The sequence below is a fragment of the Tetrao urogallus genome (genome assembly GCF_951394365.1).
Source record: "Tetrao urogallus genome assembly, chromosome: 4".
Taxonomy (NCBI): Eukaryota; Metazoa; Chordata; class Aves; order Galliformes; family Phasianidae; genus Tetrao; species Tetrao urogallus.
Genome location: NC_136817.1, coordinates 31,198,582 through 31,222,856, shown reverse-complemented (window position 1 = coordinate 31,222,856; position 24,275 = coordinate 31,198,582). Strand labels below are relative to the sequence as shown.

The window sequence follows — 24,275 nt, the reverse complement described above, 5'->3', positions numbered from 1 at the left end:
GCAGAGACTTTCATCTGATCAAATGTCTCCTTCCCTTTGCAGAAGAACGATGGGCAGTTCACGGTCATTCAGCTGGTCGGGATGCTGCGAGGCATCGCATCAGGGATGAAGTACCTGTCTGACATGGGTTACGTACACAGAGACCTTGCTGCCAGGAATATCCTCATCAACAGCAACTTAGTCTGCAAGGTGTCCGACTTTGGCCTCTCCAGAGTCCTAGAAGACGATCCTGAAGCAGCGTATACTACCAGGGTGAGTTATATCATAGAATCAGCATAGAATTGAGCAGTGGATGTAGTCTACCTTGATTTCAGCAAGGCTTTTGATACTGTATTCCACAATATCCTTATAACAAAGCTGAGGAAGTGTGGGAGAGATGAGTGGACAGTGAGGTGGGTCGAGAACTGGCTGACTGGCACAGAGCACAGAGGGTTGTCGTTGGCGGTGCCATCATTGTCCGGTTGGAGACCTGTAACTAGCGGTGTTCCTCAGGGGTTGGTGCTGGTTCTGGTCTTGTTCAACATCTTCATCAATGACCTGGATGAGGGGATAGTGGCCACCCTCAGCAAGTTTGCTGATGATACGAAGTTGGGAGGATTGGCTGACACACCTGAAGGCTGTGCTGCCATTCAGCGAGACCTGGACAGGCTGGAGAGCTGGGCAGTAAGAAACCAGATGAGGTTTAACAAAAGCAAGTGTAGAGTCTTGCATCTGGGGAGGAATAATTGCATGCACCAGTACAGGTTGGGGGATGACCTGCTGGAGAGGAGCTCTGCAGAGAGGGACCTGGGTGTCCTGGTGGATGAACAGGTTGGCCATGAGCCAGCAGTGTGCCCTTGTGGCTGAGAGGGCCAATGGCATCCTGGGATGCATTAAAAAGAGCGTGGCCAGCAGGTCGAGGGAGGTGATCCTCCCCCTCTGCTCTGCCCTGGTGAGGCCTCATCTGGAGTACTGCGTCCAGTTCTGGGCTCCCCAGTACAAAAAAGACAGGGATCTCTTGGAAAGAGTCCAGCGGAGGGCCACAAAGATGGTGAGGGGCCTGGAGCATCTCTCCTATGAAGAAAGGCTGAGTGAACTGGGTCTGTTCAGCCTTGAGAAAAGCAGACTGAGAGGGGACCTGATCCAGATATATAAATATCTAAGGTGTGGGGGGCAGAGTGGCGAGGCCAGACTCTTTTCAGCAGTGTGTGGAGACAGGAGAAGGGGAAACGGCCGGAAACTGGAGCATAGGAAGTTCTGCACAAATGTGAGGGTGATGGAGCACTGGAACAGGCTGCCCAGGGAGGCTGTGGAGTCTCCTTCTCTGGAGATATTCAAGACCTGCCTGGACACCTACTTGTGTGACCTGGTGTAGGGAACCTGCTTTGGCAGGGGGGTTGGACTTGATGATCTCTGGAGGTCCCTTCCGACCCCTACGATTCTGTGATTCTGTAATCATAGAATTGCTCAGGATGGAAAAGACCCTCAAGATCAAGTCCAACTACAACCTAACCATACTACCGTTACTCTAAGAACCCACTGCTAGATCATGTCCCTGAGCACCACATATGGGAATACTGAACAGACTGAGTCCAAGAAAAATGTGCTTCCTGACACATTTTGGTAGTCAGGCCGTTTGGCAAAGAGGTTTCTACAAGTCCACAGGCTCAAAACTAGGTATGAGTGTTTGACCAGATGTTGTCAGCTAATCAGTATTGGATCAGTCTATACCTTAGAAGCAAGAATGGCCAAATAAAGCAGAACTTAATTGGCAGTCTCATAACTTAGAGGTTTTGTGTTGGGCACCAGAGTCAAATAACAAACTTTCTAAAGCTGCTGTACTCCCAGCTGTATTTTGCCATCTTTGGTGAATACCTAAGGTCAGAAGGACCAAGAGTGGCGCCCATAGTGGTCTCCTGGACAGTTCAACTCTTAAAACTGGCAAGCACATAATGTCTTTTGCTAATGTGATGTGTTTACCACCTTCCTCATCAACACTAATTTTCCCAAACTTGAGAAAGGACTGCTCCAGCCTGTGGCAGGAATCATCCATTCTGGGCATCAGTTCACCTGTGTCAGGCAGGTGGGCAGCACCCATTCCCAGCATCACAGGTCCTGGAGAAAGCTTCCAACAGCGTGTCAGGTTGGCATGCTCCAACACATTATTATTAACACATTTTTCCATGGGTATTGTGATGGGAGCTCCCTGGGTCACATTCCCCCGTCCTGGAAAGATTTTGCTATTTGGGAGAGGCTTTTCAGCTCTTGGCAGTCACAGTCCCATGATGGAGCTCAGAGCACTGCTGGACCAGGGCTTCCCTGTGGGCTGAAGGGCTCTCATCCAGCTCTGCTGTGACTGCAACTTGCTGCTGTGTGCTAATTGGCACTGCAGAGAATCTGGCCCTTCACTTAAGGCATGCACTGATAAGCCTGTGAATAAATAATTATTGGAAGAAGGAACTTTTCTAATTTGCTTTTTAAATGTGTTCCAAATTCTACCTTTTTCTAATAACAAACAGCATTAGGGGACATTCGAGGAGATTTTCCAACATGCAGCTCAGCACAGAGGAAAGGACTTCACAGTAAGATATATTTTGATATATATCAAGGGAGACAAGTCTTTAAACCCAATGAGAAAAGTATTTCTTAATCCAAACTCCCCTTCCCCCCTTCCTTCTCTCAGAGCTGGTCTGAAGTTTGATTCCTAAAATCAAAAAGAGGAAAAGGAAATACCAAAGAGCATTTGACAGCTCTCCCTGTGCTAGAGTAATAGTATTTGTAAAATAAATGCAATAAAAGATAAACCACAGTGATCTGTGGGAGGTGACATCGTTTTCAGTCCCGCAGCCAAGGCCAGGCAGGCAGGTCTTTGCGTGCACAGATTTCTGTGCCCACTGTGCAGATCTCTCTGCAGGATTGGGACTGCATTGAGGGGAAAAAAAAGGCATTACTTCCGCAGCAATTTGCATGAAGCTCTCATTAGATCAAAGTCTTCCCCGGCTTCAGAGCTGTCTGTTCCTCCCCCGCTCGCTCTTAGAAATGGAGGAACTGTATTCCCCTACCAACCAGTGCAACATAATTGAGATGTTGATCCTATACATGTCCCAGCATTCAAACAGCATTCAAACAACAAACCTTCAGGACAGCCAATTAGTAGGCAGCCTACAAATGCTTATGGGCTGAGATAATGTGGAAAGGGGCCCCATGCTGTCAAACAGATTTACTTTAAAATTCGATGTCTCTTTCCAGAGAGAAGATAACATCCCTCAGTGCTCTAAGGAGTGCTGTTTTGTCCTCTTTTGTATGCTATCTGCCCTCTTCTGCAATCTGTATTTTTTTTTTATCCCTTCTCATTGCAGGGAGGGAAGATCCCCATCCGATGGACGGCACCTGAAGCAATTGCCTTCCGCAAATTCACATCAGCCAGCGATGTGTGGAGCTATGGCATTGTGATGTGGGAAGTGATGTCCTATGGCGAGAGACCTTACTGGGAAATGACAAACCAAGATGTAAGCACGTGTGGGAGCTGCCACGTGGAGGGACTTGAGGGTTTAGTCTTCATTCTGCAATCAGAGAGGGAGGATGGGGACAGGAGAGGACAGCCACTGTAAAAATGTCTTTCTCCCCGTGCCAGACCTAAGCAGTCCTCCCATTTGATGGGATGCTCTGTTTTTGCAGCAGCCCAGAGCAGGCTGTGTGCAGAGGGAAATGTGTCTGCACAGAGGCAAGCCTGGTTCCCGTGGAAGCCTGCTGGAGCTTCACTAATGCTGTTAGAGCTGGAGACTGTCCCTGCTCTGCTTAATGACAAAGGTCTGCCAGGGGATAGATGCTGATAACTGGCAGCATTTCAATTGTGTGTTCAAACCCCTGCTGCCATGTAAAGCAGAAACTCAGGAGAATCATGGTAAGGGCTTGTTTTGCTGTACAAAAGCTGTGTGATTTGATCAAGTGATAGCAGTCCAAAATGGCAGCACGGAGAGCTGCATCTCAGTCATCCTTGCATTGCTGATCTCGAGAACGTGGTTCTGCACCTTTTTTTTTCTTTTCTTTCTCTCTCATCCTTTGCTTTCTCTAATTGTGAAAGTCTGTAAGTCTGTGTTAATGCAAGCTCTCATTTTCTTGTGCTCATTTGCTTGCGCTTAAGGTGTGTCATCTTGCTCCTGGGCCCCAGCACCTCCTCAAGGCTTTGACTTCAGGGTCACTCTCAGACGCACCCCTAAACATGCCTGGGGACACTGCCACCCTCCTTACTCTAGTTCTTGTCCCACACTGCGTAAGGATCTCGTGTTCTTACTGCAAGACTTCTTTGTACCCTGAGTTCACCACATGCATCTGTCTAAAGCTAAAAAAAAAAAAAAATTAAGCCTGAATTTGCCAGATTTTCCTGGGCTGCTTCTTCCTATTCACATCTCTGAGAAGTATGAGATCTGGAAGTCTCTCAGGATGCCATCTTGTGCATGAGCAGGGGGCACCATGCAGCAGCACACCAGGCCCCAAAGCAACTCTGTGGTGGAGGAAAATGCAGCGATTCTGCATATGGCAAAGAGCCCTTTCTCATCACTGCTGCTTTGATTCTCCATCTCCACATCTGGGGAAGTGATGCCACTGGCTGAATGGACAAACAGCCTTGCTCTGCCATGAACTTCCTCAGTCACAAACACAACACTTCATGTTTCATCCTTTTTTTCCTACATATATGTATTTTAATTCATTTTGAGCAGTGTCTCTGTCCCTTTGACATTCTGCTGTTTTGCTGGCAGCAGAGGCTCTGGCTGAGCTGTCTGTGTCTCCTCTGTTTTGTCTGCGTGCCTCTGCCATTGGTGAATGTGACTGCCTGCCATGCTGTCTCGTCTTGACTGCTCACCTCCAGCCCAGGCAAGAAAACAAGTGGTGCCTTTGAGATGCTAACACTGCCGTGCTTGCCAGGGCGACAAGTGTTGTTTGGCATGAATGCCCCACTGCTTCTACACCACTGAGGTTGTCATGTTTGTAGGGAGTTTGGTAAAGCGGCATGTATCTACTCAGGGATTTATCCCTTTGTATCAAATACGAAGGCTTTCTTCTGTACCCTGGATGGAGAATGCAGCAATTTAGAGCTGAGCTTTTTCAGACACACTAAACACTCTAACTATCTAATGCTGATGCACCAGTGTAGTACAGATGTTCAGTAAATGTCAGGCCAAGATTCGGGCTGGTGCCAGTGAGATAACGCTCTGTGGCCAGGGGAATCCCTTGTCAGGTTAGTAACACTGTCAGCACCAACAATTTGCAGAACTGTTGAATTAAAATAAATACCACCTTGTCCATCCTCTGGTCATAAGGTGAATTTCACATCTGAGGAGAGTTGGCTGGGGAAGCGCTTTCTTTGACAGTAGAAAGCAGAACACTGGTGAGATGTTCATGAGCATCAGTTCCTGATCAGGTTTTGCTTGGGTTCTTTTTCTCCCTGTAGCATGTGCAGACAGTAAATGTCTCAATGGTGGCAGTCTAGAAAATTTAACTCAGTGCTGTGGCAGAAAAATATTTCTCCTTGTATTTATTCCTCCTTCTTTCATCCCCTAAAGGCCCATTGTCTTTCTTTTTTCCTCCCCTGCTTGTGTTGGCAGAAGAATCATCAGTGTTAGATGTAGCATTGGTGGAGGTCTGGTGAGCTCTGCTCACGTGAATTTCAGACTCCATTGCACAAGAGTTTTTTGTGTGGTTTATAATTAAAGCATGTTATGTGCAGGCACAGTCAGCAGTGAGCAAAACGGTTCTCACCATGTTTCAGCCAGGCTGGTTTCCCCTGTGGTAGAGGGGGTGCAGTGCCACAAAGCAGGCAGTGTTGTAACTTCAGTGCTACAAACCACGTTTTAAAGTCATGCTGATAACTGCACAGCTTTCTAAAAATAAGTTTTGAACCACAAGAGAAGGCTCAGTACAGCAATTGAGGGGAATTTTGTGACCTGTTTTAGGATGGTAAGTTAAATGATCGTAGTGGTTGCTTTTTAGTCTTCACAGTAGCAGTTTTGTGAAAACAGGGGACTATGAATGCTACTTGGTTTACTAGGATAGACTATCTCAGGTTTTCACCTTCCAAAAATCCCTAGTGTCGTCATCCCATCCTTAAATACATAAATGCTTCTCCAGAAAAAGTAATGGGACAAACATGTCTCCTCACGTATGCAAGTTTTAGCTCTTCAAGTCTTAAAAAGCAGTACTTACCCATGAACAAAATGGCAAATCTGCCTTTTTTTTTTTTCTCTAAGTATTGCAGTTGCTGCAAGTGACTTAGTCTTTATTGCATCATTCTTTTACTCCTGTTACAGCCAGACCCTGAAGGCACCTTCAGATGCAAAAGCAGAGATCAGCTCCCAGCCCTTGCAGTATTTTGATACCATTTACATTGTATCACCAGAATGAATGACATCCTGTAAATTGAGTTAATGCTATTGATTGTGATGTTACTGCCCGGAATATAAAGCATGCATAACCCCATTGCAGATGTAGTTCAGATATTCTGAGCTGGTGCCAGATGGTCTGCTACCTGTCCTGGTACTATTTTCTTTCTGCTACAGCTGGAGGAAAATCCATTATTGTTATAAATACAGCAAATAATCTTCTCATAGCTGTGCCACACAGAGACTTTTTATAAGGCAGTTGTAAATCCAGGGCCAGGGACCAGCTGAAATGCATGATGTGAAGAATAGACGAAGCAGATAGTGCAGCATAGTGGGCCTGGTGTTTGATGCTGTGAGCAAAAGCCAGTATAGTAGTCCAGCAGTAGACAAGATTACTTTATAGACAAAGGTTGGGTGGAGAGCGGTGCAACTGCTCCACCCGCAGATGAAACCTTAGATAAGCCTCTGTCAGAGCACAGAAGGATTGCAGGTGTTGTGGACCAGATATTCAGGCTGCTCAGTATCCTTTGAGAAGAATACAAAGCCTCGAAACATTTCTTCTCTACTACATATGTCCTTAGAGGGTTCCAGGTTTCTGCTAACGCTGCTCAGCCAGCCCCGTTCATGCCTGGGACTATTCCACTTGGCAAAAAACTCAGTGGTGAAGGATGATTTGAAAATGATGCATGCGGTCCTAAATTTTGGAGCCTCCAGGAGTGCAATGCTAACCATAGAGCATTTTTTTTAATCACAAGATGTTTTCAAATTGTGAGAGTGCCTAGAATGAATGGTATTTGAGGCAGTCCTTGGAGTCAAGCAGTGAAACGTTGTGGTTTTCCACACAGTATTCACCATCAGCAATAGCTGCTTCCAGCTTCTGTTGGGCAGTAAGTCTTGGGAGTAGAGGATGTGAAGATGGGCCGCTCGGACTCTGCTGACACGGTCGCAGACCCTTGTGGCCTGAAATGAGAGTTGTGTTCTCCTGAATGCTGCTAAGGGTTCAAAATGGGAACTACTGGGCTAGAAGCCCTGCTGTAAGTCTGTCCAAAATGAGGGAAAACAAGTTGCTTTATTCAATTCTGCCCTCATTTGTTCATTTCTGCCTTTCCAGAGCGCAGGCACCACATGTGTTTATCACTTGTTTTGGATATAGAACCATAGATGGTTTGTATTTGGAATCAGTGCAACAAACTTCCCCTGTTTTTAATTTACATACTCTTAGGCTGACATTTTAAATTCCTGGCAGAAACGTGGACACAGTAAGAAACGACTAAACCCAGACAGTATTGAATGATATATGAGATGGTTGTTCTGCCTCTGCCTTGAATCCATCCATCAATTAGCATTCAAAGTCTCTTTTGAAATACAGTCAGACTTTTATTACTGTAATACAAATCTGTGGTTGAGCACATGCCTTTTCATTTAAAAAGAAGCCAACATCTGAATAAACAAAATCACTGTACTGCAAGACAATGCCAGAAAGCCCCATAAGCTGCTGTTGGCAGACAAGAACAGTCTCTAGTTTTCTGGTGTGACCTACAGACCTCAGCTGAGCTTTGAACAAGTGCAACCTGAGATCTGACCTTCTGGTTACATTGGATTTCTAGACTCATTTTGCAGTGACTAAAAATCAATTATTCAACCTATGCCATAGCAGCAGTGAAAGATAATGGAGTTTACTTGATTTGTCTCGTATATGCAGAGGGTGGGGGATTGGTTGTATGTGAGCGTATTGCTGGACCCAGAGTTCTCTATTTAAACCGATTTATATTCGGGGGAAAAAGGTAAGAGGGAGAGAAGAAAAGCAACCCATCAGCCTTGTGTTTTACTTCCCATAGGTGATTAAAGCCGTGGAGGAAGGCTATCGCCTGCCAAGTCCCATGGACTGCCCTGCTGCTCTCTACCAGCTGATGCTTGACTGCTGGCAGAAGGACCGCAACAGCAGGCCCAAGTTTGATGAAATTGTCAGCATGTTGGACAAGCTCATCCGTAACCCAAGCAGCTTGAAGACGTTGGTTAATGCATCGAGCAGGTACAAAATCAGGCCAGAGCCATTTCTCAAAGAAAGATTCTTATCTGAATGCCGATTCCTGGTGTTGAATTTCTCTTTAGCCTACATGCATTTGCAGGTGGATGTTCCTCCGTTTCATTATGTCCAAGAGAGTTTTCCCAAAACCAACTTTCTCTGTTTAAATTGGCAGGCCAGTCAGCAATTCAGTAACTCTATAAATGTAGAGCCACTGCAGCAAAGAAAATTACTGTGGCCTGCCTTTTAGAAACTGCAGTTTCAGCAGTATTTATAGGTCTATGATAAAGCTACCTGCGCTCTACCCCAAGGTGAGCGAGAGCAAGACTGAGTCTGTGAAGTAGATAGTAAACACTGCTCAAATTATCTGCCTGTTGACTTTATCTTTGTAATACGAATGAGAAAGTCTCCAGGGAAAACGTTGGATGTGCAAAGCTCATGGATGTCTAAGTGCATCTTCCCAGAAGCATTCCCAGGTGTGTTAGCTGCCACCTCCAGTTCCAACAGTTTTTGTAATTGTGAGGAAATCTCTGTGATTCCCAAAGAGTTGTACATAAGCAGTTTGCTAAAACCACGTTAAGTGAATGAGGCAGCCAGTCTGCAATTCAGTGTGGATTTCAGCAGCTACACAGCTACAAATAAGGGAAGTATGTGTCAAGAAATAAAACTCCACTTTAGAAAAAAAAAATGGAGAGATTAATTTTTTTTTAGTGAGCTTTGGTAGCAGTCTCTCCACCATACTGGAGTCTTGGAGAGGCTTTTGTAATTTCAGTGTAAGCACACAAGTATTACTTCTGAGCCATCTGTGTTGCTAATCACTCAGTCTCTCGCATGTTCATGTAGGAGTAATGTATATAAATCCTTGCTGCTTACCTGACTGGTGGCCGTGGAGCTCCCTTATTAATGCTGGAAGAGGCCCATCAGAAAAACTTATTCTCAGAGGACAAAAAAATGAAATAAAAGGAACAACATGTCCCAGTGCGTGACATCTCCATCTCACACTGGAAGAGAAGAAACATGAAAACTTTACATAGTTTCATTTTTAAATACAAAATAGATCTGATTGTTCAGGCTATTTCACATGCATCATTAGCCACATGAATAAGAAATTGAACAAAGACTCTTATTAGCAATTAGTTGTAATGTTAGCCCCAGCAAACCTGCAGGAACATGTTTATGATAGCACAAAATGTGATGTTTCTCTTTAATTTTCAGTTGAGAACAGTCATTTTCAAGGCCAGTTACATGGTGATATGTACTGTTATATCAACCTGTTAGGCTAGAAAAGATTAAAATAGGCAGTAAACCATCTCCTTGGGCTGTTAAACACTTTGCTGATATTTTATTCCACTGACAGGCCCTTGCAATTCCAAACTTCTCCTTTTTAAAGGTGCTGTGGGTATATTCTGTGTGCATGGAGTATGTGAACAGCCAGGCTTTGGGGCTGTGTTTCTATAATCATAGATTTCCATGCCCAGACCATAGTAATTCCAAATGAATCATAATTTCGAAGTGCAGCAGCTGTAAAGGATTTTTTAAATATATGTAATGTATTCTTTATGGAAATTCTCATTAATGCAAATAAGGGAGGAAGTCACTCTCTACATTACAGTGCATGCATATCAGTAGGTGCCTCCTGACATTAGTGTTGAAAATCCACTTCTCATTATGATTACTTAGGAGTTTTGAATTCCTCATGTGTATAAAATGTTATGGGAAGCCATTATGCTCTTGGTACTGCAAGTATTCACATTTTATTGGACCCTTCAGCATTGCTATTAAATAAACAAATAATACTAATGTGATCATAAAATATATGAAGATTCCTGAAGTGCTATAACAATATAAAATCTTAGCTCTCCTTTGAGTTGAAAATCTTTCAAGCATAATTCTCACAGTCAGAGGCTGACCCAGCAAATGTTTTTACCTGTGGGTAATGATCTTTATGCAAGGCTTATGTTAACTATGCGCCTTGGTTTACAAAACGGGAGAAATCTGGTTGCTTTCCTGGCTGACCTTGAACAAGTCTGTTTGTGCTCTGCGCATCATCAGTGACATGGTGGGCCTGCTCACAACACAGGTTACTTGTGCCAGATTTTAGAGTCGCAAAGGGTTGTTATTTGCCTGAATTGCTTCTTCTTTGCATGACAGAACCAAGCAGGTAGCAGTTGCTGCACAGAGGTCCGAGCGAGGCTGCAGGAGCCAGGATTCTCGCTCTGGTTTCAGGACAAAACGTGAGCCTCGCCAGGAGGCTGACGCATGGTTGGAGCATTGCTGCTCTCTGCAGGGCTTCTTGGATGCTGCCTGCATACAAAATCCTGGCCTGACTGTGGGAGCAGCCCTTGAAGTGTTAACAACAGCCTGCCGCTGATGGCTGCTGCTGGGAAATGTAATTTGGGTTTCGGTTTCCAGTCTCTGGGTTGTTTTAAGTTAATTATAAGCTTTAAAGAAAGAGGAGAAGAACAGAGCAGGAAGAGTGAAACTGAAGACCTTGAAGTAAGAGTGACAGGGAGAGCGCTGTGGAAAAGGAGCCTGCTTGTGTGTGAGGGGTAACGGGGATGGACATTAATCTGCTCCTCTGTCGAAGCAGATAATTCCCACTTGCAGTGTGCACCAGCAATGGCAGCAACTCAAAAGCAAGCGAGGTTACAGGTGAAACTTTGTGGCCCATGCGTTGTGAAGTCTTGCCTAATTAATTCTTCATGATCTTTTCATTCTGCTGACTAAGATGGTTGGTAGTTTTGAAAGCTTTTATGATACTCTTTCTGAAAACTGAGATAAAACTGAAAATTTGGGAAATCCCACACAGAGCTCAAAAAGCATGTGGTTCTCTCCTCCTCATTTAAGTTGCACTGCACTTCCAGGGTAAAGTCAACAAGTTCCAATGAGTCAGAAAAATTACAGCTCCACAGGAGGAATTGGGATTCAGCAATTACTCAAAATGCCACAGAAGAGCAATTGTGTCATGTTGGGTACATCTTGATACTGATTCTTTTTACTTCTCTGTCTTTCCTTTTGTCTTTAGAGTATCAAATTTGTTGGTGGAACACAGTCCAGTGGGGAGTGGTGCCTACAGGTCAGTGGGTGAGTGGCTGGAAGCCATCAAAATGGGCCGATACACCGAGATTTTCATGGAGAATGGATACAGCTCAATGGATTCCGTGGCTCAGGTGACCCTGGAGTGAGTAGTTTCCAGATCATTTTCACCTCTTGTAATTGCAGTTGGGGAGGAAAACAAACTTCAAAAATATGTAGAGAGGAGACTGAAGAAAGGAAACCGTTTCCCTTTGTTTGCAGTCATCCGTTTCTCTTTTAGTATCTGTATTGATGATAACAAGTGCAGACGAGTCTAAAACTTACAGTCACTACGCTGGCAAGCCAGTACTTTGGCATCTTTACTCACAGAAATTAATGCTTGAGTTTGAATAATTGACAAGCTGTCCTCTCATCATAGCAGCAGTTTATTACTCAGGGTTATCAATAAATAAAAAAATAAGCTTACTAGTAAATGTATAGGAGATAGAGGCCCCTCTGAGGTATACTGGCTTTACACTGCATTAGCTGCTTGAAGAGTTGATCCAGATGTAGCTAACTGCACAGTCAAGCCTAGAAAAGCATGGAAACAGTTTTCAACATTACTGCAGTAGAAATAGGAGTAGGTGCAGCCGATGCCAACTGAATACCATCGACAAACCAGTGGCTCTAAGGGACAGGTCCCTGGCCAGGACTCCTCCTCCTGCGTGTGCTGTTGGTTTTTGCACCTGGATATATCTGTGGTCAGGGCGACAGCACTGAAACAATTTGATAAATGCCTCGAGGCTGCTGGTTTGTTGTGCTCCACCATTAATTGCTGGTCATGTGTAATTGTCTGTAGTTTCTTCCTGACACTTAATCAAACTTGCCCTAAAGCCTGCCTTTGCGACTGGACTAACTTGAGCTTAGGTTGTTACAGACATTGGGGCAGAATGGCAAAGATTATGCTCCATCCTTGGTGCTTCTCTGGAAGAGGTAGTGAGTCTTCTGACCACATGCTGATCACCAGTGCACTGGCAGAATCAGTGCAGAGGATTAGGAATAAAACAGGAAAAATCCCAGTACCCTAGAGAACCACATCATTTTTCCTGTCTGCTACAGGGCTTGCTGTGGAGCTCACCCTTCAGGGTGAGAGTTCCTTTGCACATGTTGCAGGTTGGTACCACCCCTATACAGTTCAGTTTCAGTTTAATTGGACAAGTCGCGTATGGATGGAGTGCAAAAATATCTCTCCTCTCCCTGATTTTATCTACTTCATCCACTTGACCTGTATTTGTCCCTTACTCGTGCCTAATTTCAGGTACTTGCTTGAACCCCCAAGTGAGAAAGTAAGTCTTTTCTAGTGACTAAGGAACCAGGGTCCTTAGATTTCTTTTTAGTTCCTTTTTCGGATTCCTGAAACTATTACATGCATTTGGTACTGCATTTGGACTCTACACACTTTGACTGAGGTCCATTGCCAAGGCAGACAGGAAGATCTAGCCAGAGGATGGGTGATGAGGATAGGAAGAGGCAGTAACGTAAGAGAAAAGCAAAAGGGGAGCATTCCCCTCTTATGTGGCACCTTAATCATAGAATCAAAGGAAGTCCCAGTAGAATCTGCAGAATGTCTGAAATACATCATAGGCTTTTTGCTGTTTGGCTGTATTAGTCATACCAAAGAACAAAACTAAGTGTTACAAAAACTTCCCATTTGTTCCTTTTTAAAACTTTACGTAATTTCAAGTGTTTTGAAAGAAATGCTTAGATCAAAAGTGAAAGGCTTGGTTTGATCAGAGAAAATGTTGAGCACAATTACAAATCAGTGGGTATTTCTGCCACCTATGTAGCTTTATATGGTCTTAGCATCCCTCTTCTCAGCACACTAACAAAACTATTGCTAACATCACCTTTTGGAGGAATGGCTGCATCCCCCCCCAAATCGCTCAAAGTGCAGTGCATTGTGATATGACATAATTAAGTATTTCCTGGGTTGCACATCTGTGATTTATAAATAATAGAAGGGACTATTACAGCTGTGCCAGATTTCTACCTTTTTCTTGGATGTAGTAGTTCAGATTGTGAAATGATCTGTTTAATTTGACTTTAAAATGTAAACATTCCTCTATATTTACTGTTTGGTATTTCAAAAATTTCAGAAGTAACCCCCCTTAAGTCTTTTCAAAATACCTTTCAGGCAGTCTGAAATGTTTTTTCAGATTGACAGTGAGTCCAGTTATTCATTTTCTGTATAGTTCTAGCCAAAAAAGGCAAGTTGTTGTAAGTATCATTATAGCTGTCAGAGATGCTGGAACCTCACCAGCTGCAAACCGTATCTAAACCCCTTCCACAGGGTCCCAGGATGTTCTCTGTAGCACAGACGTCATTCTGCTCTGGTCCTTTACTGGTCCCCAATGAAGATGGCATGTTCTGAGCTTCAGCTTTCTTCCAGGCTTTTACAGCAGTAGAGTCATACAGAACAGCTGATGTCTGGGGAGCCTTGGGGGATTTTTTTTGAAGATGAAAGTAGACATCTTATTAATCCATCTTGCATTTCACTGACTCACTTCTCTTGAAAATAAAAAAGGCAAGAACACTGGAAAGTTCCAACCTCATGTATTAGGTGAGGTGCTGCATGAAGCAGTCTTGCGGGAAACGAAACTGTCCATGAAGGTGTATCCCACAGGTAGCTCTGTTGGCTGTATTCCAGCTAGTTTAATGCTAGGTAGTACAAGAAAACCATCATTGGGTCCTCACTGTTTAACCTGGAGTTGTTCATTCTCATGGTTGAAAACAAACCCTGAGACTGTTGGTGTGGCCATCACCAGCTTATCTGATCATACTGTGAAGAATGTGCATAAACTACTATTTTACCTCCTAAAATGGCCTGTGAAGCTCCTTTCTGCACCACACTTTATATAAAAAAATATCACTGCACCACATAACTCCATCAGATTCCTACCTGGCAAATACAGATAAGTTCTGCTGATTTCAAGGTAATTATATCAACTTTTCAAAGTTGGTTCCAGCTAGTTATCCATGCTTGTAATACCCCACCCCCAGCTGCCTTGAGATGCATAAGTCAGGCTTGGTTCTTGAACATCTCATGCACCTTTGCATTGCAATTATGGCTTAGTGAAGATATCTTGACCCCAACTGAGTCTGTTTAGGGGAAAACTGTGGAAGGTTCATTAAAGGCTAACAAGCCATCCAAATCAACACCTCTGTGATTACTCTCAGACATAGTAAAAAAAAAAAAAAAAAAAAAAAAAAAAAAAAAAAAGACAGAAGGCCTGACTCATAGCCATTAAAAAAGGAAAAACCACCTTAGACTTCAGGGACATCAGAGGAATGCTATCCCATACTTAAGAGCTGAACCGTGTGCTCTGATGTAAACTGGCAGATTGCCTTTGAAATCAACAAAGTAAGGGAGAGAAATGTTGGTTTCTGTGGGGGCTCAAATGAAGGCTTCATGTGTTCTCCAGAGATGCTATGGGGAAGAAATAAACATTGGAACAAGCAAAGTTCATTAAAGGTTAATATATTTGGGGTTTTGTTGTTTCTGGAGGTTTTAATTTTTCTCCCTGTAAGAGGAAACAACAAAACATTTTGTACTCTGCAAATGAGAATTCAGTCTAAATGTTCCTTGTTTGTTTGTTGTTTTGTTTTTTTGGTGTTTTTTGTTTTTTGTTTTTGTTTTTGTTTTTTTTTTTAATAGAGGCAACTGTTCAATATATTCCAGAGCTGGGACTTGGGGGGATCAGGTGAAAAGAACATGTGAACATTTACAACTAGCTTTCTTTCCCCAAATGACATGAGTAAAAGATTCTTTACAATTTAAGAGGTTGCCTTCAAATACCATCCAAAATGATATTCCCCAAATTGAAACTGCTTAGGAAATACATGGAAATTAGGTGAAGAAGGGAGAACTGATTAATCACCACCAGAAAACACTGAAAAAATACAATGAGTGTAAAGAATTCTTAAAATCTCCTGGGTAAAGCTACTAGTACTGTAAGAGAGGGGATGGCCATAGCATTCTGACAGAACTGGTGTCTGCAGGCGATCAGCTTGTGTCCTCTTTAGGGGACCTGGTTGAGATGGTAGATGTTCAGCACTCTTTGAAAATCCCACCTAGCATGCAAATCAAACTCCCAGTTACCATCTTGCTTCGTTCAAAGTCATGCTTAATGCTTTTACTCCAGAAAAGAGTAGTGCTTGTGACAAATTATTGAAGATAAAACTTATACAAGCTATAAACTGTGAATAATATCGCCCCAAGTCCTGAGCTCTGCTTGCTTAAGCAAAGACCTGAAAATGTATGTTTTCAAACAAAGAGTGATTTCTACATTTAGCTCTAATTCTTGCAAAGGGATGAATCACCTTGTGAAAAGTGGAGCCTCACCCTCCACCCCCTCTTTCCAACTGGATATCAGACTTGAAGGAAACCTTTCCAGTGGATCAGACCTGCTCTTTAAACTTGTGGACCACCTAGTGACTTTGAGTGTGTCTGGAGCTCTTTCAATCCACTGCAAGATTAACTTTACCAGGACAATACTCAAGAATAGATAGATCCATGACATGAGTTTCAGTCTGATATTTGACTGGACCAATTACTAACAAAATGTGGACTGCATACTTATACCTTTTGAAAGATCTGTGCTCACCGAATCTCAGGACACCCTGTTGTTTGTTATTAGATGAAGAACTCTGAATATTTGTAATAATATGTGATGTGTTGCTTTGCATTGTATTTTTTTCTTATAAAATAAAATAAATTATTTATTAAAAGTTATACTGGATGAAGAACATTTAAGAGTTCACCTGCTCTAGATACTTATTCTTAACCTAAAATCTCAGTTCTGGATAGTGATACTGCATACACTTGTGAACAAACCCATTCTCATGTCATAATTAAATAGGATGGGAGTAACGAATAAGAGCAGATGAACTCTTAAAAGAAGAAAGATCCTAATCTCGTGCAAAGGTCCCTTGCAAGTGGATTCCTCTCTCCCTAGTGTCTTCTAAAGGTCTTTGAGGTTATTCTTTCCCCTCTTTCAAACTGACAGCTAACTCTGTGAGTAGTGTCAGTCTGCATGGGCCAGTGTAGTGCTGCGCTGTGTGAAGGAAAGTGCTACAATATGGCTGGGGTGGGAGATGAAATGCAAAATAATCTCTGGCAGGCTGATGGCTTCCAGCCATGGAGGTATTTCAGGAACCTGGCCCTTTTGGTTGCATGAGTAACGGAGTGGTGAGGAGTGTTGTATTTTATGTGGCAATCCAGTCCTAGTCTACACTGTGTTTGACAAATTGGTCCATGGTGTATAAGTAGTTCTATTTGTAAATAAAGTGTTTTAAATATATTTCTTACAACGTGGAGACCATGAATTCAACTATTTCAAATGGAAGATATTGCATTTAAGGGAGTACTGTATTGTCACTGGCACACTGAAGCCAGGCTTTCATATAAGGCCATGGTAAAAGCAAGTGTGCAGCTGCTTACAGGCTGTTTGGAATGGGCCGATACCTGTTTTCCCCTTTATTTCCTTGGCTTTCTGGTTATCTTAAGTTGCCCTCGTAGTACTGCGTCAGCATGTGATTTGAATTCCTGTGTGTTTCTATTTTCCACATTACATGAAAGAAAGAAATGAGAAGGGCGAACTTATTCCTGAAGCAGGACTGAAAGTTGTCTTGTTGCTGCAAGTCAAGTATTTGGAAGCAGGGAGACCTGCTTAATATGACATATGGGTACTCCTATCTTCACAGCCTCAAGAAATGCCCATGCAGCTGCCACATCAGCGCATGCAAACCCAGCAACTGGGGTAGAGTCACTTGCATGGCAAGGTGTAGCCTGGATGCTGACTGCAAGTGCCATTTGCAAGGTCTCAGATGTGCCTTTTCTTGCAGGGAATTGCACTTTTCCTGTCACCCCCCAGACATTTGCAGAGCCTGTGAAGATATGCTTCCATACATCTCTGGGAAGCTGAGCCCAGTGAAATTGCCATTTAACTGTGGTAAAATGGAACAATGAGCTTTGACTGAATTTTTAGGACAGTTGTGTTGCGGACCTTCAGCAAAGAAATCTATTTTGTCTCCAAACTGGCTGTTATGTTCTCCCAATTTTGTTTTAAATTGGCTTCTGTCTTCCACTGCTTTTAGTCCAGTGCTTTGACGCTGGATGTATGGGAGGCTGCAACAGGGTGCAAGTCACACTTGAAAAAGGGAATTAAAGCTCCTGCATTCTTGAGGCTTTTTTGCTGCTTTTTTTTTTTTTTTCCCCTCAAAAGTTTTGTTGCTGGCTTTGCAAAGTGCAAGTTAGCTTTTGAATAAAGCTGACAATTTTATATTTGGTGAGCATCTGGCTCAGGAGCTGTTGTCTGGATTAGGCTTTTGGTCAGTCTTTGTAGAGCTAAATGACCATACAGCACTTTTTCCCCTCTCTGAGGAGTCCCCACACTTTTGGCCAGTGGCTCCGCATTCAGCAGTATTCAATAGTCAAAAAAATAGATTAGATCTCCTGGTGAGCAACTAATGGATTGAAACTAGAAACTCGTTTTTCTTCTCTCTGTCTGTGCCTCTCTTAAATCAATGAGGCACTGCTCAAGGATATTGGGTTATGCAGGATGCTATGAGGAAAAAAGACTCTGTAGTGAGTACCCTGAAAACCTGAAAATGGTGCTTGGATCCTTTTGATGAGGAAGCCTGCTGCTGCGCCAGAGAGCATGGACCTTTTCTCACTAGACTGACTGAGCTGTGTATGAAATGCAAATACACACATGCCTTGCTGATAGTTTCAGGCTAGCTTTTCTGCGTAACATGCAAGAGCAGAGAGATATTACCAGAAACAGTACATATGTGAAATATGTGTTGCTGGATTTTCAAAAGAGCTCAGTTTGCACTTTTAGATACCTGAAAAAAATAGCTGAACTTTCAAAGAGCACCAGCAGAGCAGCATTCAGCAGGGGGGAAGATGGATGTTGGCTCTTCTAAAATTCTGGTCCTATACTGTTTTTTTTTTATCTTTGGTGTGAACTTCCAACTGTGCTGTGTACATAAAATAAATTGCATGGAACAATAGTATTACTACATTTTCCTTCATTATTAAGATCGCTTGCTGAACTAGTTTCACAATTCAGTGGAGGTAGAAATGAAAGCATGTCCCCCTGAGAAGGTAGACACCTTTGCAGATGCTGCAGCCTTTTCTTCCAGGTAAGGAGTGTGCTGATGTGTCTCATGGACCTCTGTTACTCTGCACCCATTGTGTTGTGATTTCCAGTATGCATCAGAGAGATGCTTCACTGAAAAAGGGTATGATGATGGAATGTAGTGTTTAGCCTCGAGCAGAAAATCTGGGATTTTCCAAATCAAAAGGCTGAGAAGTGTAACAATCCTATGGAGAACAGATCTAGCTTTTGGCTTCAACTGGTTTTTGTGTTAACACATCAACCTTCACTCGGGATTGTTTTTTATTAGAAACGATGTTTTTCTGAAGTGTTCATCTATGTAATTTTTGGATGTGGATGGTTGTGTTTACACAGGAGTTTCTGTCCAGAATATAAATCTGCTGAAAGACACCTTGATGGTTAGCTCACATGCATTATGTAATGGCATTCTGGTGTTCATTGCACGCATTCACCTGCAGTCGTCTGTGCACTGTGGGCCAGGTTTTCCAGTGTCTCAGGTGGCGGCTGGGCTCCTGGGAACAGCAGGAGGGACCAGGGAGCTGCAATTCTGAGTGTCTGGTGATCTGGTGACATCCCGCTAGTTTTCAATGGAGAGCCTTCTTCTAAATGGCTTGTATGTTTCTGCATACTCTCCACAAACTAGTGTCAGCAGCACTGGGATTCACACCTTTATTGGCAAAACAGTAGAGCCCTTCTTTGAAAACATACTATATGCAGTCCAGCTGGAAGGTAAAAAACAAGGAGCTCATAATTCTGTGGTGGAAGTCTTCAGATGAAGCATCGTGTCTCGTCTAAGTCAAATTGCTTCCCTAACAATCTATGTCTCGTGTTGGAAACATATAGGCACCTGTCTTGATCCTTCTTCCAAATGTCATTCCTTCAATTTCTTTGTTATCAATTTTCGCTCTTTAATGAAATCAGTATAATTGCACTGCCATAACCCACTGTGTGAGAGGCACCCCACCTGGCTTTTAGCTGTGTCATTAAATCTAATCAGGGAGCAACTCATCCCACACTTTGAATGGGATAAATCAACTCATGGAGGTGCTTCTCTCACAGTTCTCACAGAAACTTGGCGATTAGCTTAATCTAGATACCTACATTTCAGAGAGCTAAATTTCTGAGAAGACAACTGTTCTTCCTAGTCGTATGTTACACCTTTCTTGTAATGGCACCCTGCTAGACAGACTCAACACAAATGCCTTTATCTTTTAGAATTCTCACACACAAAATAGTCAAGCCTGTGTCTTCAGCAAGATTTGTGAAGGCTCAGAGGGGAGCTGTGTTATGAATTCATGTTGACTTTAGAAGGCCGTAATGGTGGTAGCTGTGCTTAAGGCTTTTGCCATTCAGCTCTCTCTAGGAGCAGGCAATAGGATTGTGGTTTGTGTATCTTTGGCTTTGCCTCATCTGAAGAGGAAGGAAGTGTGGATTGATCTTACTCCTCGCTGCTCGTATCCAAGATCAAATACCAGTCTCTCCCAGGAGAAGAGGAAACTGCAACACACATTTTCTTACGCAGGTTTTCTCTTGGAGTAGGACTTCATACATGTAGTGGAGTCCCTTGCTGAAGCCAATGCTAATACTTTGCTTTCAAGCTTTTCCCCTTAGTCACCAAGATGATCTTGGTCAAGCCATGTCACCTCTCTGAGACGTTGTCAGCCATTTAAAAAAATTGGGAAAATTAAATGTGCCTCCTTATTTAAAGGGCTTTGGGAGCCACAGATGGTAAGAGGTAGGCGCTGGCAGCAGCATCGACGCGTGCGGTGCGTAGTGTGTGTGGCGGCATGTGCCTGAACAATCCCTGGAACCAACATCTGCTTTCTCCCACAGGGATTTGAGGCGGCTGGGAGTGACACTTGTTGGTCACCAGAAGAAGATAATGAACAGCCTTCAAGAGATGAAGGTCCAGTTGGTGAATGGGATGGTGCCATTGTAACTCGGTTTTTAAGTCACTTCCTCGAGTGGTCGGTCCTGCACTTTCTATACTAGCTCTGAGATTTATTTTGACTAAAGAAGAAAAAAGGGAAATTCAGAAATACAGAAATTTCTGTAACTGAAGGACGCTGGCTTCTGCCACAGCATTTATAAAGCAGTGTTTGACTGAAGTTTTCATTTTCTTCCTATTTGTGTCCTCATTTTCATGAAGTAAATGTAACATGCATGGAACATGGAAATGGATCTACTGTACATGAGGTTAACCAATTTCTTGCGCTTCAGCGATGACAACAGCAAGCCTTCCCACCACATGTTGTCTATACATGGGAGATATATATATATATATAGCACCTTTATATACTGAATTACAGCAGCAGCACATGTTAATACTTTCAAGGACTTACTTGACTAGAGAAGTTTTGCAGCCATTTGTGGGTCACACAAGCTGCGGTTTACTGAAGTTTACTTCAAGTCGTACTTGTCTACAGAAGTGTATTGAAGAGCAATATTATTAGATTATTTCTGGATAGATATCTTGTTTTGTAAATTTAAAAAATGCTGTTACACAGCGTTAAGTTATAGAGACTAGTGTATAAACATGTTGCTTGCTCAATGGCAAATACAATACAGGGTGTATATTTTTTCTCTGTGTTACAAAGTTCTTTAGTTTGCTCTTCTGTGAGGATAATACGTTATGATGTATATAGTGTACAGTTTGCTACACATGAGGTACAAGATTGGGGCTTTCTCAATGTTTTGTTCTTTTTCCCTCTTTTGCTTCATTTTGTGTTCTTTTTGTGTTAACCACTATGCTTTGTATTTTTGCTGCTTTTTGGTTTGAGCAACATATAAAGCTTTCAGGTGTTTTGATTATATATATGAGGTGGAAGGAGTCTGCTTAAATAAAGAACACCATTCTCCGTCGTGGGCTGTGGATGTCCCAAAGAGGTAAAGTAAAATGGGACTTAAAACATACAGCTCTCATCATCCCTCAGCAGCATTGCAGCATCTGTTTTCTTTGTGAGTTTCATAATTTGCTCCTGGTGCGCCCCTTTCTGGAAAGAGAAGATGTGCATGGAATCCATCTGCACCAGTGTTTAAACCCAGCACTGTCTCAGGGTAGCCTTTGACCTGCTCCCTTGCTTTCCTTGCTGCGAACAAGCACCCTTCAAGGCCAGGAGACAAATCACCACGTGTTGTTAGCTAAAGAAAGGGATTTTGCTGTTCCTCTTCTGCTTGTACGAGTCAAGTCCTGGAGGTGCAGTGTGGATGCATCTCCACTACCATCCAGCATGGAGATTTCACAGCATTTTCCAAAACTGTCATTTGGCCAGGAAAGTGAGGGAGAAAATTATTTTGGGAACTGCACCGTTCCATATTGTTTTGTGGGTATTTTCAGCTTAGACACCCTCCATGTCCCTTGGGAAAGTTGGACAGGTCAGCTGCAAAACACTCATTCATCTTACAAAAATGGGTACAGACCTGGCTACTGTGGGGCAGAGCAGAGAGAGGAGTATAAAAGAGAGCAGCCCAATATGGTCATGATGTTGGCGTCCCATGGTGAAGATGATCTGTCTGAATCTGACACTGCTTATGTCAGTACTTGGTTGTAAATCTGGGCTAATGTGTACACTGCAGTTTGAAGATGGTGTTTTCAGGGGGACCTAAAGGCAGCAGTGAGATGCTGAGTCCTCAAAATCTCACCACGAAACAAGTTGGGGCTGTCCTCCTTTAGCTGTAGATGGGAGTAATCAGGGCAGTTAATTTGGTATTCATAGGTTGTTTTGTGAAGCTTTGGTGAAGATAAGGATTAAAGAATTGCTCGGCAGATGGCAAGTGTTTACTGTAGATATATTGCTTCCTTAGAGGTGTTGGATAGTATCTTCCTTGATAATAACATCGACGTATTGACTTACTGTGTTTCCCCTTGTCCCCTGGCACTGCAGAGTAGAGCCTGAGCACCTCATCTAATACCAAAAGGCAGCCATTTGCTTCTCCCCTACAGAACCATGTTTTGAACACCACTCCAGCTGGTTTTAAAAGTCTTTCTTCAATTTCCTCAAAGCCCTTTGATGAGATTTAATCCAAATAACAGTTTCTAAAGAAAAGGGGTGGGGGAAGGTGTAGGAAGAGAGGGTTTGCTGTGCGTTTGTTGTTTTTTTTTCTCAGCAGCAGGGCTCACTTTCTTTCAGCAGGGCTTCTTGATGCAAAATTTGTCCATCTTGGAACAGCCTGCATGCTTAGTGATGTCCAATTCTCCTCTGAGAACTGCTCTTTTTCTGAGGCACAGGCAAGGCCTAAAAGAGCAGAAATAGGTATGTGGGAGGGCAGGAGCACATGCTTGCCACTCTCACCCTGCTGCCTTGGCACTTGCTGCTCATGGGAACGTTGAGCTCGCCTGACAGCACAAGAAACAGGACGGAGCTGAGTTGCACAGTGAGACACAGCCAGGCAGTAGGGGAAGGTCCGACCAACCTTGCTTGTGTGATTTCTCATCCTGTTGCTTCATTTTGTCAGCCACCAGGCCACAAAAGGTGGGGGAGAGGGAATCAAGACATAGCAATTTCAGCACATAGCAGAGATTTGTCACATAATAAACAACATTATTAGGCCTGTCAGCAGAGCTGTCTTGGGATTATTTGTGCCTCTCTGCCTGTAGCACTTTGTAAAATAACCCATAGGAAGACAGAAACAACAACTCTTTTCTTTGGGAAGTATTGTTCGGTTTCCACATGCATCCATCAGCTGCATCGAGAGAGATTTTAGTAGCAAATTTCAGTACTTAGCCTTTCTGCTCATTTTGTTTGGTCATTCATTAACTGCTGGCTCTGTGTAAGGATTTGGTTTGTTCTTTTTCCATATTTCTACAAGAAAATCCCAGCACCGTTTGTGGGTTTTAAAGGCATACACAGTGCTGCTGGGGTGCACCTCATGGAGATGAGAATGATGTTTCTGATACACTGTAGTAATTGCCAGTCTTCAGAATACTTTTCAGAAGGGCCTGTGGAAAATGAACTGTCCTTAAACCAGACTGCATATGTAAATAGGGTACCTACTCTCAGTTCCCTGAATAAATAAATAAATGATCTTTTATATTTATTTCAAGAGCTGTTCATGCTACAGATCTCTTTACTATAGGCTCTGAACTGGAAATAAAGACATTTTAACAAATACAGGCCAGAAGTTACAGCTTCTACTTTCACACTCAAATTCCAGAGTTCTGATGACGGAGCTACCAGTGAAAAGAGAACTACAAGTACTCAGTCTGTGGGGCAACTGGACCATTTATTTGGGCCTCTTACACAGATTTAGGGTTATAAAGTAAAGCTCCCTTTTTACCACGGTGTTTTTGAAGGACTCGGGGGGGATCTGGCAGCACCTCTTTGAAACTTTCTACCTGCGAGCTTGGCCAGGCTGCTGCTGTTTTCACCTGCTGAGCCGGGGCACCATGAAGCACAAGTAGAAAAACTTGCCTTCAAAAGGAGTGGCAAATGAAAATGTATAGCCTGAAATCAGACATTGTGAATGGATGAATGCATATTTTGGTGTGCAGTAGGAGATCACAGTAATATTTTTTTGGTTATGCTCTTTGTAAGCACAGGGGGAGATAAGGACGGTAGTTAGCTGACCTTGCCAGTTGTGTGCTGGACCTGGAAACCACGACGAGGCAGTGGTTTTCATTAATCAGTAAAATTGGAGCTGTAGGTGGATTTCCTGCCTACTGTAAGTCAAAGCAGTTTGCTTTTTCAACTCGCC

At 43.1% G+C, this 24,275-nt stretch overlaps 1 protein-coding gene across 4 annotated transcripts in view; it reads left to right on the top strand.

Annotated features, from left to right (window-relative positions):
- The window catches only part of EPHA5 (EPH receptor A5), a gene marked incomplete at both ends in the record, with an annotated part of 195,883 nt that extends 175,363 nt beyond the window's left edge, over nucleotides 1-20,520 (top strand). For all 4 annotated transcript variants that reach the window (XM_079535086.1, XM_079535085.1, XM_079535088.1 and 1 more), the window contains 5 exons: nucleotides 43-252; nucleotides 3,339-3,488; nucleotides 8,198-8,391; nucleotides 11,411-11,566; nucleotides 20,415-20,520. In XM_079535086.1, coding sequence (XP_079391212.1) covers nucleotides 43-252; nucleotides 3,339-3,488; nucleotides 8,198-8,391; nucleotides 11,411-11,566; nucleotides 20,415-20,520 — 816 coding nt within the window. The remainder of the gene's footprint in view (nucleotides 1-42; nucleotides 253-3,338; nucleotides 3,489-8,197; nucleotides 8,392-11,410; nucleotides 11,567-20,414) is intronic.
- Between the last annotated feature and the right edge of the window lie 3,755 nt (nucleotides 20,521-24,275).